We start from the raw sequence: 17,334 nt of genomic DNA on the forward strand, positions 1-17,334 counted from the left end.
GCATAAAAACATGCATGCTGTCAGAAGGAAGCTCTATTTTCTCTCTCGCCAGTAATCCAATCACAGCCAGCTGTTGTTACAATGCAATACTGTACCGGCTGCATGTTTATGCTCCAGTTCACTTCTGAGACTCGTATGAGGTGTTTAGTGCCCCATGACAGAAAGCTTGGCCTTTCAGTTGCACCACCTCTGTTATAAATGCACGTTTTTGCCTGTATATATACGATATACTATGCATCTATATCAAGTATATTTGATCTAAATTCATATCATTTCAGAAGCTGATATTCTTCATTAAACAGATCTCTGGTAAAAATCAGTAGAGATACCTTTGAAATACACTGATGTAGAGTATGTATAACCAGGGTGTCAATAAGTGATGCCATACAACAGTGCATATTTACAACTTCATAACATTTGCTTTTGTAGGTATTGTCTTTCACATAGACATTAAAATGCCATTTCACTTTAGCTTAAAAATGCCCAAGATCATCAATTCATTGGAATCGAATTCCTCACCATGTACTATACATTGTTACTTCCTTATCTATACTTATCTATAAGTGAAAACTGAACTACGTCGTTCTGACACGTCAAATGGGAGGGAGAAAGTGTTAATGCTACTGTGAGGTCCAGACGTCTTAATGACATGAAGCACTCTTGGATGGGTCTTCTGTCTAAGTGGGTGCTGTGTGAAGAGATGAATGGTGTTGAATATAAGAGCTGGCCCAATGCTGAGACTGCTTAGGGTGGAGAAGTGGGGATTGGAGCGTTAGGCCTGATGTATGGAGACTTTTTTGGTCCTGAAATGATGAGATACAGACTTGTAATACAGAAATAAAAATGAGATGAAAATTACATAAAATATCTTTCACTAAATGTCCCTTGATTTTACGTTATTTCTCCACCAATGCATTATTAATCACAGCAGTGACCAAATTCTGAGAATATTTCAGATGTGTTTCAGGGGCCAGCTGGACACGCCACAGGAAGGGGAAGAAGGCAGTGAGAAAAAGCAGAGAAGTGAGATTGGACAGGTGGCCTGTTCGGTGTTCCGTTAGCAGCTAGAAGACAGACCTACCTGTGTTATTCTTCCACTTGAACACCTGCACAGTTATCTTTACTCTCTGAGGCTATGGCTAAGTACTCCGCCCTGAGAGAGAGAAGGGAAAACGAAAGAATAGACAGGGTGTAAAGATGAGGGAGAGAGAGAGAGAGAGAGAGATAAAGAGTTGAGAAAAGCAGAAAAATTAGGCAGGAAGGCACAGCAGAGTAATTTTTGAAGGACAGAAACACAGTCTGGCACGAGAGACGGAAACACAGGCTGGCACGAGAGACAGAGGGAAGAATGCATGCATTAAGCAAGAAGACAGGGATGAAGAAGACAGGGATGTCAACCTTAGAGCAACACTTTAAGCAAGAAAAAAAGAAAAGAATAGAGAAGCTCCAAGCTCAGTCGCTTGTCTTGTAGTCTCTCCAAGAAGATGACGGAGCAGAGCCTCACAGAGACACTCCCTCCATCTCTTGGCCATACACCGCGGGTGGAGCACACATGGGTGGAGCGGGGGCTAAAAGAGGCAGTTGGTGTACTTACGCGCTCTCTCTCAAAGCCTCCTCTCCGGCTGCCGCTATCTTGCGGTAACAGTACACCATCTCAACCACCAGCCACACCTGTAGGCCGATGATCGATACGTACATCATTATCTCCGAGAAGATGGAGGCGATGCTTCGGGTGGCTGGAGGGGGGAGAAGTTACAGAGTCACGGGTGTGTGGGGTCAACGGGGAGGTAAGTGGATATTGTGCAAGGAAATGCACTCAACTTCAAAATGGAAGAATGGCAGAACGGCTCGATGCCAGAACGGCACTTTCCACAAAGCTATTATCTACTCAGTTCAGTTCAAACTGCTGAATTTGCTAATCACTTGTAATACACCAAACTGACCACAGGAGTATGCTATTTAAAACACAACTATTCCCTCTCAAGTAAATACAAAGGCTAAAAATACAACCTTGTTTTTTTGGACATCTTTAATCAGATAGTTTAATGGGGCCATTATGTGTGCAGTTAGCTCACTCAAGTCAGAGGGGCAGGATGAAAGTGTAGCGCTTGCGTTTCTTGTTACCTGACATCACAGAGCCTCCTATTATCCAAGCACAGTCTAGTCTGTCTATTTTACAACACACCCAAAGGCCATATCCTGTGTTAGCCTGTTGTTTAATTTTTAATCTGTGGGACCAGACGGATAAAGTAACACATTAAACAGTGCCTGCACTGCACTGACTTAATGGTTTACATCTGTGTGGTAATCCTGCTACCAAATACCTAACCTGGAGTTACCAGACCCCCCCCCCCCCCTAACTATATAGTATATGTTGGTATACAGTGATATGGGTATGGTTATATTATTGTTATAGATGCTTTTGTCCAAAGTGAATATCTATACTACCCTAATTTTCTCTTGCATGTGTGGTATACTGTATATCCTATCCGACTGACTTCTAGAAAAATATGCTTAGAGCATGCAGGAATAAATGTTTTATATATGAATAAAAGCTTTTTGGACTCTGGAACAACAACAACTCTGGAAGTTGTACCTCTCTTTTTGTGAATTGGAGATTAAAACCCTACCGCACCCCATGACTCTATGACACCACCAAGACCAAAATCTCGAATGTTACTTCCACCTCTTATCGCCTGTCACACTCCTGTCACACTCCGCTCTAACACTCCTGTCACACTCCGCTGCCACTCACCCCTGGGCACCACCTTCATCTCGACAGACTTGGTGATGTTGGTGTGGAACTCGTAGTTGGGGAAGGAGAGTACGCGGTTGAAGAAACAGCGGTAGGTGCCTGTGTCGTTGAAGGTGACGTTGAGGATGTAGATGGAACCGTCCTGCACGTCTAACGTGTTCTTGCTGCCGTTCCAGTCCAGGCGATCAAAGAAGCGATCGTCGCGGATGTCAGTCGGGTTGGCAGGGTCATCGTAGGTGTAGATCTACGGAAGGCAGCAGAGGAAACATCTTAGGATGTAAGATTTGGATTCCACACCCGACACAGTTTTATGACTGGTTTTCTCAATTACCTTTAACACAATATTCAATATTATAGCCTTGTGAGAGAATGAGTAAAAAAGCCATATGTCATGTTAATGGGGAAGGATTTATATTGTAGCCACCTTCAACTCAGCAAATGTTGAGGGGACAAAACTGATAGGGTACCTCCATGGAACCAGCTAGCCAGTATGAGCTGACAGAGCTAAGGGATCTTTTGCTACACAAGTCACTTTTTGCTATTACAGGTTGACTGGAGGTAGGGCCATATAATTGCTAATTGAGGACCACCACCTAAGCCAGACTTGGAAAGACTATTATCATTAATATTCTCTCTCACACCCCAAAGTTAGATTATGTTTGTAGAAGAATTACTTCACAGTTGTAACTAATTCTTATTCTATTGTTTTATTGTCAGCAATAGTCCCGAAAGAAAAAAAGTTTGGATGGGAAAAACATTCACAGTTGTCAACACACATGACCCTTGATGCAAAGGCAACCAGGTCGCAGTTTCATTGCAAATCAGCACACCCTGTGACCCTGCCAGGCCCTCACTGAACTCAGAATAGACAAAAAAGGTCAAAGGTTAAACCCCTGTCTACATACACTCTGTCCTTGACATTCCCTTGAGTAGTAACAGGTTACACAATGTTGTGCTGTACCCAAGCAAAAGGTTCACACACAAGCATGCACACAGCAATGTGCACTCACCATACCATGTACGTAAGTAAACACGTTTGGTATCTAATCTCTGATTTCATAATGTGATTCCATCAACACTGTTGAAGCATTTTGGGACTTGAGGAAGATATAGAATTTCAGGAAAGTCAAATCTCCTAGTCTTGAAATACCCCGCTGGCTATGTGGAAATATCGTCACATACCTTCCGTTGTCACATGCGTAACACATTTCGGCTTCAGCCACTGGCCTAAGCTAGATGACATCCTTCAAATAGCAAATCTGTCAGTAAACCTTGAGGTGGTGGTTCCCTTTGACTTAATGCTGAGCTGAGGCCAAGGTCTCTTGTTAATGGACTACACTCAGCACGATGAGGGTTTGCTGCCAACAGCCAATGCAGAGAAAAAGCAACTCAGCATGAAAAATGCAAGCGTCTGCTCTTTTGTGAGAGATGTATAGCTCTAACTCCACTGCAGACTGAGAGAGGACAATGGCAGCCTAATGGACTAGCATACTGAACATTAAACACTCAGATGTCAGCTCAGAGACTCTTGTAGACCCATAGATTATAGGCATAATGGAGGATGTGGTTTCCATGTGGTTTGTAGCACTTCCTTCAATACATCAAATATGCTGAGTAATCCCCCCCCCCCACCCCCACCCCAAGTGCAGTGCAAAAAGACCACCCATGGCAGAGAATAGTTCATGGATCGGCATATTCAAAAATACATCTATACAGACGTTCATAACATTGTGAGTAAACACAAATGCGCAGACACAACAACCACTTCACTTGGCCGAGCTTCAGGTCTGAATGAGACAAAGAGGGACCATACTCACGTGGGTGAAATTGATCTCCCCCTTGGCCTTGAAGTACCAGTCCACGGTGGCCGTGGCCTGCACCTCGCCTCTCATCTTGCAGGAGATGCAGCCCAGCTTGAACCCCCGGCCAGCCACCGCCTCCGTGTCCGAGTTCACCTCCACGCAGGCCGCATGGCTAAGATGGGCTGAGGACAGACCATGGGCCCAGAGGTCAGAGGTCATGACCCGCAATCAGCACCCTAAATCCGTTTCACAGAGAAGGGCCCAGTCTCCTGGAATGGGGCTCTGGACTAGTTCTGGACTAAAGCGTGACACAGCCCATTTCTTCTTTTAAGTCAAAAGTTTAAGTCCAAGACTAGTCTGGATCCCAATATAGAAAAACTAGTCCTTAAACATTACAGGTAATGTGCTCTGACTTAGCCGGGTTATAGCCACCTATCGATGGTGTTGTTTTGTTTATGTACATAAATGACTGGCGTTAAGGTCTGTCTGCCTGGAACAGTTTTAATTTGTAGCTGCTGCAAGCACTCCATATGTACAATGTTAGCAATGGGGCATGAGACAAGACGAAAACTTCAAACATCAGTCTTCAGCTGCTCATTTGCGTGCACGTTCCCATCGCTCACATCTGCATGCTGTTTTTTTGTTGTTATTGTTGTTGTTGTTGTAGCTCATATCAAGAATTTTTTGTTTTGCATAGTTTATTTCCACTCATTTTCGGAAGGTGATGTCTAATTTTAGTTCCTAATCAACTGTGCTACGTGTCAACAACACAGTAATGGTTATTTTGAATCACCGCTAATTATTTAGCCTGTCACAGAGGCCCGAAAACACCTTTCCGTATGAGGGGAAATAAACTGCCGGCAGCTGCTTTATTCACAATCTCTTGCAGTCGGACGAATGTCAATTATCCAGTATCATATATAGAAGCATGGGTCTATATATGCCATCAAGACACACACATCGGCAGAGAAACACACCTGTCCTTCCTAGTGTCTCTCACACCGCACCCCCTGTAGTTCGACTGAAGCATCTGCATCGCTGTAAATGTACATATTTAACAGTAACACTATGCTACAGGTCCTCCTGCCTGACGTCAACCAATGATCCTGGGCTATTTCCAACTATGACTGCTGCAGTCTCAGCATATCTTTTTATGTACGCACACAGTGGAAGCGCTAGTCATACACAATCACATGCTGACACCATCCTCGCCGTCTCGTTACATTGAACTGGATTACGAAACAGCAAACTGATTTGATATTGCTCTTTTTTTTTCATCAGAACATTCTGGAAAAATCCACTGTTTATTTTCTTCACAGCTGGAAGAAAGAAAGGAGTTCTTGGGAGGGGGGGGTGCAGTTGGGTATGCAGCAGTACTTATGAGGCAGGGAGGAAAAGGAGAAGAAGAAAAGAGGCAAGCAGGAAAAAAGAGAGCGAGAAAGAGAGGGAGAAAGAGAGGGCGGATTAACACAGTTCTGAGTAACAGTCACACAGCCATAGTTGTGAAAGCATTTAGGGAAAGAGAGAAATTAGTAAATGCTGTCTGATGTACTGTAAACGGAGACAAAGAAGGGGGGGGGGCAGAAAGAGAGCGAAAAGAAGAGAGGAAAGAGTTATAAACAGAACTATCACATACGCTTCTTCCACTCACAAGAAGCAGGAAAAAGAGGGAGTCAAACTGCACGAATTAAGATGACAGAGAGGAGCAGACAAATCTATAAACTTGGGAGAGAGCACAGTTCTTTCATGACATACAGTACACCAGAACAGAGCACAGGGGCACAGGTGCATGAGAGAGAGAGAGAGAGAGAGAGAGAGAACACTGCACAGCGACACTGACAGCACAGAGGGGAAAGGAAGTGGGGAAGAAACAGTGCAGAGGACAGAGCTGCTGGTTAAAGGCAGGCGTGTGAAAAAAAAAACAGGGTGAGGGAAAGATGGAGAGACAGAGAAAGTGGACATATCATGAGATGACAGAATACGGCATCCCAATCCATGACAGCCCTGAGGCCCACATGAGCTCCTTGTCTCTCAGGGTAACCAACCACTCGCAATATCAAAGTCATCCTCTAATGCGTGTGCTCGCACACAGATTACGTTACACAACACATCTGCCCGGAAAAAAAAAAAAAAGATTATGAGTCAGGGAGAATCTTTAATCCACGCCATCGGTTTGTGCACCCACAGGCTTTAGCAACAAAAAGCGGCCTCCGGGCCAGCTGACTGTCTGTCTGCCTGCCTGCCAGGGCTGTCTGTCTGTCTGTCTGCCTGCCTGCCAGGGCTGTCTGTCTGTCTGCCTGCCTAAAAAAGAGCTTCACTAATCTGCTGCTCCCTTGAACTAGGCTGCCTGGGTTTACGAAGGAACCTGCCTGACAACAATTCTCCATTTTCTCAGTGGAAACACCTTGTACGTCGCTTTAGACAAAAGCGCCCGGTAAATGATTAAATGGAGATGGAAATGGAAACACAGGCTGGATCAAAGGTGTGCAAAGATCACCAGAGGGCTAGAGAGAGAGAAAACATAAAACATAGCGTAACAGCAGGGGCTTGTCGGGGTCCCTTGGCCAACCTTTTCCATTCACGTGACAGATGTACAGAGACTTGTATCCAGGGAAAATGCCAAGCAACTATGACATTTCCCGGGACACAGGGGCTCTTGATGGGCTGTTTTCCCATAGGAGCACAATGTGTGTCTTTCTTTCTCTGCTCATGATCATCATCGACAACATCCCCGTCTTCAATAAGGACACTGTGTGAGGAGACACACACTGGTCTGGGGACTGATGGCGAGCAGAGGACGCCACCTCAGGGGCACTGAACACTACATCTATTTCAGAGATGGAAATTCGAGAGAATGGAGGGAAGAATGCATCCCTTTCTTCCCTTTTCTCTTTCACATCTGCACGAGCGCCTCTGTCGACAGATCCCGAATGTTTTATCAGATTATATTCAAATTAGATTTATCTATCCCTACTGATTTATCCTGCCCCCCCGACCTCCCTGTTCTATCTGTCTGCCTCTTTAAAAATGCTCAGACAATCCCAGTCTGCAGCAGACGCACATGTCTTCAGACATCTTGTGGTGTTACACAACGGGAATACCAGAACATGATTCACACTGCGTCCGTGCAGCAGAGGGCACACTGCAGGTAGATGTCCAACGGCAAAAAATACGAATAAAATAAAAATCAATTAGGAGCTCAGTCTCCTTTGCTCTTATTGTGTCTGCCTGTCTCAAGCCCTTCTTCCTCTCCTACTTCCTCCCTCTCATCTCTTTATTTATCTCTCTCTCACTCTCTCTCTCGCTCTCTCTCTCTCTCTCTCTCTCTCCTCATCTTCACATGCTCTGCACTTTAATAATTCATGAACACGTCTACCCTCTGAGTCTGGGACAATTTTCACAGACCTTTCTTCTTCTTTCTCCATGTATTTTTAAGTCTTTTTGGATAAAGGCATCTGCCAAATAACTTAACCTCAAACTTCACCTTTGAAGGCACGAGCAACAGTAAAAAATGATTTAAAGATAAAACTGTTCCAAAGGTACAGCAATGCCCCCTGATGGTGGAGGCTCAGGACTCTCTCCAAAACCCTCTTGTTTTCCAGATCATTTCTCTCCAGGTCAAATAGATGGCACAGACCGCTTCTCTCGACCCTCTGCTCTTTATTCGCTGTACTCACTGTCTCCGATATGAACTACTGAGAGAAGAGCTGTCTATGCAAAATTATAAAGGACTCTCTCTCTCTCTCTTTCCTACAGTCTAGTGGTCATCTAACATCTAACTCTCTGCCAGGTCCTATTCCCATCCTCTCCCACCCCCCCCTTCCCATCCTCTGGCCACGAGGCTGCCTCCAAAATGCTGAGCAGCACAAGCTGTCAGTTACACAACCAACTGCCATATATCTTCTCAAAAGATACTAGAACGCCCACACCACACACACAATGAAACCCACACAGAGACACACACACACACACATGAATGAATGAACATGCTCACAGACTAGTTTCACCACCATAAGACACACATGTCTGTATTCATGAGATACATGTCTGTGGTCATGAGATACATGTCTGTGGTTAAGAGACACATGTCTGTGTAGGATGTAACTGTATGCTTAAAAGAAATCGAGAGAGAGAGAGAGAGAGAGACTGTGTGTGTGTGTGAGATTGTCTGTGTGTGTGTGTGAGACTGTCTGTGTGTGCGTGCGTGCGTGCGTGCGTGTGTGTGTGTGTGTGTGTGTGTGTGTTTGACTGTCTGTGTGTGTGTTTGTGTGCGTGTGCATGTGTGTGTGTGTGTGGGTGGGGATGAACAGGAGCCCTTCAGGAGGTTTTACCACGCAGCTCACAGAGAGCTTGTGCGTGAGGCACCCATGACATAAGCACTGTGGGGATCCCTGACTGTGGACAGAGCCACACTGAGACGACCTCATCAGGAGACCCCGAGCAGCCCCGCAGTCTCACCTCACACACGCTCACACACGCTCACACACTGATTGATCAGTCACACTGAGCGACACGAATGAGCAAATAACAGACAAGGCAATGGCACTGACATGAGCAAAAACCTGATAAATTCTTTTTCAAAGAGGAGAGAACAACTAACATCATCAACTGGATGAAAAACAAAACAAGACAGCGGTTGTGTTGAGAGAGCAAGAAATAATCTGATCCAAATGAAAATCAACAACCTCACTAAGGATAAGTAGTTTTAAAACCCCAGGTCTCTCTCCCATTCATTGGCATCTGTCGGCTGGTGCTGCCCGTGACTCTCCCCCTCCAGGTCCAGTATTGTCATCAGGCCAATGCCGCATTAGTCCACGCGGACGGGTCCCATCTGTCAGGGGCCCTTTTGTGCAACACACCTCCCCAACCACAACAGCAAACATCCCTGTGAATGGCTGCCGGCCATTTGACCTTGGTGGGGGGAGGAGAGGGTAGGGTAAGAGAGGCCTGAGAGCTCAGAGATTATCTGGCCGCCACCGAAAAACTCCTGCTTGATATACGTTTGTTAGTCAGTAGCCATTGAAAAGTGAAGTACGGTTCTCAGGGGAGAGGGAGAGCTTATAGGGACGATGATTAAAGGCAAAATAAATATCCCTCTCTGTCTCACCTAAACGTATTTGTCCAATTCCATCTGTTAGTGCTGCTGGTGACTGATTCGCCTTGGTAACAGGTGACATCTTCAAGGTTTTCATCCATCAAGTTGAATGTGTCGCTTGTCGCCATTGGCTAATCTCAGGCCAGGGACAGCCAGTGGTCGCCTCACAATCAATTGAGCTCACAATTTAGTTACACGGAGGACAGGTGAAAAGCAGGCGATATGAGACACACCAATGGAGGACTGGTATAAACCCATCCAGCGGCTCTCGTCGCTTGTCATCCTCCTGCTGTCTGTGCCCTGCTTACCCAGTCATTCCCTCTTATCTGGCCTGGGTGAGTGGCCCCCATGACTGCCTGTGTCCGAGTCCAACGCTTTTCATTCTGAAAACACAAGCTTGCACGGAATGAGTGTTTTTATCCAAAAAGGGTTACACAACTGCTGCCGTTGTGTAACGGATTTAGCCCTTCTCTTTCCACTCTCGCCCAACTCGCCCTGTTTCAGCCTTTTGCCCGTCTGCTTTTGCCCAACCTGGTTGATGTAAGCAGAGAATTTCCATTGCGCTAGTTGGTCCCTCTGGGGTTTGGCTTGGAGCCAACCCTTTCAATGTGCATAAGGAGGATATATGAGGAGGGCGACAGAGATCCTCCCCCATGTGAGGTGTCCTCCACCCTCTATTGTGTGTTCTCATCTCATCTCATCTCATCTCATCTCATCTCATCTCATCTCATCTCAGCCTTTGTTGACACCGCTGATACATAAACTACCTGCATCAGCAACAAACGCAGGTTCATCCCCTCAGGGGTCTGGGCCCACGACAAAAACAGCCCTACAACTTAGTGTTCTCACAACATAGTGTTCTCACAACTTAGTGGATTCACAGCATGTCTTTTTGGGGGTTCCGGAGTCAGGCCTTCTCCCAGACATTCCGGACCAAATTGTCATGTAAACAAGCAGAGTTTAGTTCCCATCCCTTCCCTAATTCCAACCCTCCCGGCAAGGACCAGGGTAACATCACCGCGCATGTAAGTGGGTATCTTTCACCTCTTGACAATGGCAAACTTGAAGAGCTTTTTTTTCGTGATTGTGATTTTAATTGTGTTCTACTAATTATTGTGCCTGAATGAGAGCACATACAGTGTTTGGTGTTGGTACTCACACATTTGCCAGTGTTGCTTTCACACATGCTGACAACAAGCTGTCAGTGGCATATTTGTAGCATGACGGCAGACATAGGAATCATGGGGTACGCTAAGAGTGACAGCTCGCATCGTATGGTGTACTGGCTTCACTCACACCGCTGATGGCACAGTCATCTGTGGCCTCCATCTTACCAACACCACGTGGTTCAACCTCATTACATGCTCCGAACAAGTATCTGGTTTAGGCTTTTAGGGGGCGACACTTACACACACTTACACACACACATTCACACACACACACACACACACACATTCACACACACACATTCACACACACACACACACACACACACACACACACACACACACACGTTCACACATACACACACATACACACACAAAACAGCATGAATGGAGGCTAACAGCAACACAAACTTGTAAATATGAATCTGATCCTGATGATTAACATAAATGAATGATGAATGATTCATCCTTCAAAGCATATATCTAAATGACCCCTCCCCCCCACCCCCAACACACACACATACACACTTCAGAGAAGACATGTTCATCACCAAAAGCATACTTCAACTCAGTTCCACTAAGACAATTTCAGGCTTTACCCACGTCCTTCTTACTCTCATAACCCCAGACAATAACACAAACAGACAGTGTGGTTTTGGAGAAACAGATTTAGAGAGAGAGCGAGAGAGAGAGAGAGAGAGAGAGAGAGAGAGAGAGAGAGAGAGAAAGAGAGAGAGAGAGAGAGAGAGAGAGTAGTGGTCCATGCATGCCATAACAGCGCTAATAAAGTCAGCCTACTCACCAAGCAAAGTACAGAGAGCGAAGGGGACCAGCAGAATCCGCAGTGCAGACATCATTTTGGAGAAGAAGTGTCTCTCTCTCCTCTCTCACGCACACGCACACTCACACACTGTCTCCCTCTCTCTCTCACACACACACACACACACACACACACACACACACACACACACACACACACACACTTGTCTTGTGCTCACAAACCCCCTGGTAGGGAGGAGATGTGGATCTGAGCAGGTGGTCAGCGAAGAAAGCCTCTCCGTCGCCTCCGACCCCAAAACAACGTGCTAAGGACAAATAACAACAGAGACCAGAACAGGAGACAACTGGATCACTACTCGACCCTTGAGCGACGGAAGAAGGAGTTGAGGTGGTGGGGGGACACTCAGAGGGTGTGTCTCTTCCTCCTCCTCCTCCTCCTCCTCCTTGTGCTCTTCCTCCCCAGTCTGTGTTGTGGGATGAGACTGCTCACTAAGGTCAAGTCAGTTCTTAGTTCCAGGTCTAGTCCAAACGCAGGGTCTCGTCACAGCTCTCGCGCGAGCCTGGTTCAGTTCTTGGTTCTGGTCGTCCTGCACTCAGCGGTCTGTGTGCCTCTAGGTCCTCTGGTATCTGATTGCTCAGGGAACATAAAAAAAAGGAGCGGCGAGCCCAGAAGCCTCAGGTTTCAGGCACTCTGTTTTCAAAGCCTTTGTTCATCTATTTATAATCACAGACACGTGTGATGGCCAGCGTCTTCCCAGTCAAAGTTAGTCCACAGTTTGTCCGTTTTGCTTTGAAAAATATACAAGTTTGCGCTGTTTTCAAAGTCCTTTTCCAAAGGCCTCACTACTGACGTTCGCAATAATGTAGCACATCAATTTTAGGAAGACTAGTAAAAATAAAACACATACTGCTGTAAATGACTTATGAAATTTGTGCAAAGTGTGGAAGACAAAAATGTTTGATGTTCAGAGATGGGCTAGGTTTTAGATGTCTTAGGCATGAATGTATATCTCTATCTGAAGCGTTTGATAGTGTGTCTGACCTTTGAGCAACTAAGAAATTCACAGTGAGTGAAAGTAGTGACAAATGGAAGCATGAAACTGTTCTGATGTCTTTGGCATTGTATGTGCATTACCATTCACATGCAGTAATCTTTATTGCTGCTTTCTGCTTATATTGCTCTGTAGTCTATTCCATGTACACAGTTAAACTACATACCTACATCAGAGAACATTCTCTGTTTTTTTTTTTAAACGAATCTGATGCATGCAACACATGCCAATATTAACAACAATGTATCTCGTGCACTGTCTAATGATATATACAAATATAAATGTGCCAACTAATCTACTGGTGTTAGGTCCCAGCTACAGTATACCTGTCCCTCATAGAATCGTGTTTGGCCAGTTGCCCATCCAAGTGTGAATTTCCGCTTTTCATCCACATTTATGACGGCCGGGGGACATACAGCGAGGTACCATATGCGCTATAGCTATTTGATGCTAAATAGAACCCTTCAAGCTCCGGTATTCACGACTGATGAGGACAGATGTCAACAGCCACGCTTACTTACACAACACAGTGTCGTCTCACCGACAGCACACAAGCGTACATATCCAATGTATTTAAAAGCCGGTGTTAACAATTTTATGAGACACAACCCCAGTGCTTTACCGATTATGAAAGTTGGGTGTGACGACGCATCCGCGAGTATAAAAAAATATGCTTTATATACAAGCGATGCTTAGGGTCGGAGCTGCTATTTAAAAAAAAAAACAGTGTGCTAAGTTCTGTTGGTATCAGATGGTGATAATCGTCGATACGATGAGTTACCAAACATACAGAGACTTCAATACCGTTTGTCTACCCCTTACCGGTCACATTATCTTGGTCACTGAGAGGACCACATCCCGCTACCGAATGCTCTCCATACCATAATTTTGCATTTTCTTCGTAATCACATCCGATTCTCGCCCGGAACTGCCGTCGACTGGGCTATAACCTCCCGATAGGACAGTCAAATCATTCCGTTAGTCACTCTGCCAAACCCCCCCCAGAGCGCTGCGATACGGTTGTCAGAAAATACTGGCCTATCAAAAACAAAGGCGCACAGGATGAGCAGGAGCAGCAGTTCACCTCCGACAGACAAAATCTTCTAGAAGGTGTAAGCGCGTCCTTTGACATGTGACGGACGAACGCAGCTTGAAAAAAAGTGATGCGTCGGCGAAACGGAATGGTGTGCAGAAGGGATGCTGTGCTAATCAACCTTTGGGATGGGGAGAGGAAGGAGGGAGGGAGGAGAGGAGAGTGATGCATTGCGGTAGCGGGATGGAGGGGGAGCTAGATGGGTGTAGAGTTGCCAGTTGTTATGGTTACGTCGATACAGTAGAACTATGGCCCACCTATACATTACGGAACGTCTCGCGTTAGAAATTGATGTGTAATAAAATTATACACCGGAATTAATAGGCCTGCTACAAAGGTCGTTTTATTAATTGGCAATTTGTCTCATAATTGAGGTCAACAAATTAATTTGATCTGGTTGCAAATAGAGCTGACGATTACTATGAGGGAAGCAGAAGCTGTAAAGCAAAAATCTTACCCTCTGACCAGCAAAGCTAACTGGGATTGTTGCAGTAGGCCCTATAGTTAATCAGCAGTTTGATCTCAGTAAGATCAATAGCCATCCATCCACACACACTCTCTAACACACGCATACACACACACACACACACACACACACACACATTCACACCCATTGCCAAAACGTATCCATATTAATTCCTCTGTAGACACAGGTCAATGGAAGCTACACCAAATGTTGACATTAAAGGGACAAATGTACCCAATGTAAATTGCATAACAAACAAACAAACAAAATGACCAGCATTCAGAAATAATAGTAAGTAGGCTAGTATTATTTGACGGAATCCCCAGCATGTCTCTTTTAACCTGTTACCTGTTACTGTTATTTAAAACAAAATCATGGATATTGGCCTATGAGAATAGTGCCTTCGCTAACATTCCCAACTTCAGAGTCAGTAATGCATACTGTACTGGACCTTATGCGTCTCTTTAACTTATTTGATGATAGCAGGCTGGTCTCTGAATAACTCTGAACATAGGTCTATTTACAAAAATTTCGACGTAGTAATTAGTTTGTTCTACAAAAAAAAAACATTTTACACCTGTCGTTTGAAGTATATGAAAGATGACATTATCTAAGCTAGGCCTCCATTGAAGCATTTGTATAAGATGATGTTTACTGATGGGATTCCATCATAAAGGTCATCCTAAAGGTCAAAGTATCTGTCGGAGTGTTGTAAGAATAATAGTTGAATCTGTCATTATGTGCTGTCATGTCATGTGTCTGTTTAAATATGCTGACTTAATGCCCTCAGGGAAAGAATTGGTTGTCAGGGAAGAGTTCTAAAAGCCTTTTTGTATAGATGTATAGATGTTACAATTACTATACATTTCTTGTAACGATGTTTACTTAATGTGTCATTAATAATATATATTTTTTTCAGTATTCATCTTACTTGAACAATGTGTGTGCGTGTGTGTTTGTGTATGTGTGTGTGTGTGTGCAGGGGGTAAAGAGAGACAGAATTGCATAAATCCGTTCTCTGTCAACATTACCAGTAACAACTCCAGTTTCACTTTGGTTTACCAATAAGCCATAATGCAATTACTTGTCTAATGAATTTCCACTAGGGGGAGTATTTGTTGGATTGCAGACAATTACACAAAACCAATTTATCAGTTTGGTCAATGAATGGTCTTCAGCTTGGTCACTATCTTGAAACACCATGGAATTTAAGTTTAATTATTTATTCAAAGATATAACACATAAATCCTAAAGTGTTGAGTCTAAATACTATCAAATGTTACAATAACAACAACAGTATCAGTTTAGTACAGCTAGTCCAGTTTAATAGCTCGATAGTTTTACTGCGGAAAATACTGCCATCCTAAATCAAATACATACACCTTATATAAATGTACTATACTGCAGATACTGGCATGGAAACTTGACCCCTACACTAATGCAACTCTTCTAACACGCCACCATGCATTGTGTTTTCAGTTTGGTCCTGCCTCTTGTCTGTGGCATGGTTTTCCTGAGCATTGTTAGCGTTGGAGTTTAAAAGAGATTTGTGTGTACAGGCAGATAGATTTCATTGCAGATGCTGTTTGCCATTACATTTTGAACATGCGTGAATATGAGGAAATATGCTCAATTTCCCATGTAAGTCCTATGCCTCTTGTCCAACCAGCCTACCATTTTCTTTTGCATGCATTCTATTGTGTGTTGTATGTATGTGGGTGTATTGTGTGTGTGTGTGTGTGTGTGTGTGGACATACACACACACACACACCTACACACACACACACACACACACACACACACACAACAAGTGTGTTGGTTCTCTCCTAATGCCGAAAAGGAAGAGGGAAATTAACTAATGTCTGCTGAACGAAAAAAACACCATGGGCAGGTTAATGGGCTGAAGCTTAACCACACATCCCAGCTTTACCACTGTGACATTACAGTGTAGCCTATAGCCTACAGTGTATTGCTATATAATACTTCCTGAGTATTTTCAAAGTCTTCATATTTCACACCCTACTTTGTTTTATTGTGGGATAATTAAAAGTGGGTGTTTTTTAATTAATTTCACCTTGCACCAGCATTTTTCATCAAGCCATAAATGGTTTAGTGTTGCTGTGCTTTTCATTCCACAGATTTGAGTGCAATAATACACACCTAAAGCTATAAGAGGCTGTATAATTGGCAGTAGACTTTTGCCATTTACCAGCTGCTTAATTTTCTGATAGTTTAGTACTTAGTTTTTAACTTTTTAGATAGCTTAAAACGTAGGTTTCTAGATTTAATACTGTGATACTTTATGTTCTTTGCCAGAAGTTTATTTATCTACGTATGCCTTATTTTTCATACAGTGCCATCTTTATTTTATTGTTTCATTGGTGTTTATTACTAATGTGTTATATCAATGTTAGAGAAAAACATTTAGTTCCCCTTGGTTTTACACTACCTATCTTGAGGGCCACCCTCTTGTTTGGTGCGGCCTGTTGTTTTTCTCTTGGCTTGCACTTCAATTCACCAATCTATGTAAACGACATTTCACATGTTCTACATACAGATGATATATATATATATAGAGAGAGAGAGGGGGAGAGAGAGAGAGACTGATTTCTAGACTGCATAATTAGGTCGTGTTTAGTTTTTTGTTTTTTTGGTGGCAAATTAAATCAATGATCCACTAATTCAATGTTAGAGAATTATATGAAATCAACATTTGCTTAGCTTATTATGTCCATCTGTTATGGTGTGTGTATTTTCTTTATGTATTTGCAAACATGAACACACACGCTACCGCACACACAGGCTGTAGCCATAATCATCCGGCCAAGCGCAAATAGTAACTGAACTGCGGGCATATGATAAAGACACAAAACTGATTTGATTTTCAACATGTTAATTGTGGAAATACATTGTATTAACAAACTGCAAAATGAACAAAGGCAAAATAATTGTGAGATATATTTTGTATAGGGGAGCCAGATTTGGGAATGTCTACTATAAGAATGTAACTATAAAAAAGGCTAAAACCTGTACAGCTCATCCCTCTCCAGACTTCTGTACAATTTGTCACAGGAGAACATTCCAAAACTCAAGCTTTCATTGTTTGCTTACAGGGTGAAGAACAT

At 43.8% G+C, this 17,334-nt stretch overlaps 1 protein-coding gene across 1 annotated transcript; it reads right to left on the reverse strand.

The window, feature by feature from the left end:
* On the reverse strand, nucleotides 1-13,941 carry scn1ba (sodium channel, voltage-gated, type I, beta a). The gene is made up of 6 exons (XM_031576068.2): nucleotides 11,621-13,941; nucleotides 4,573-4,739; nucleotides 2,756-2,999; nucleotides 1,595-1,736; nucleotides 1,082-1,153; nucleotides 1-803 (listed from the first exon to the last, which is right to left on the reverse strand). Exons 1-5 carry the CDS (start codon nucleotides 11,673-11,675, stop codon nucleotides 1,087-1,089), a joined length of 675 nt encoding a protein of 224 aa, XP_031431928.1. The 5' UTR covers nucleotides 11,676-13,941; the 3' UTR covers nucleotides 1-803; nucleotides 1,082-1,086.
* Nucleotides 13,942-17,334: the final 3,393 nt, after the last annotated feature.

This window comes from Clupea harengus, chromosome 11 (assembly GCF_900700415.2).
Source record: "Clupea harengus chromosome 11, Ch_v2.0.2, whole genome shotgun sequence".
In the NCBI taxonomy this organism is placed as follows: Eukaryota; Metazoa; Chordata; class Actinopteri; order Clupeiformes; family Clupeidae; genus Clupea; species Clupea harengus.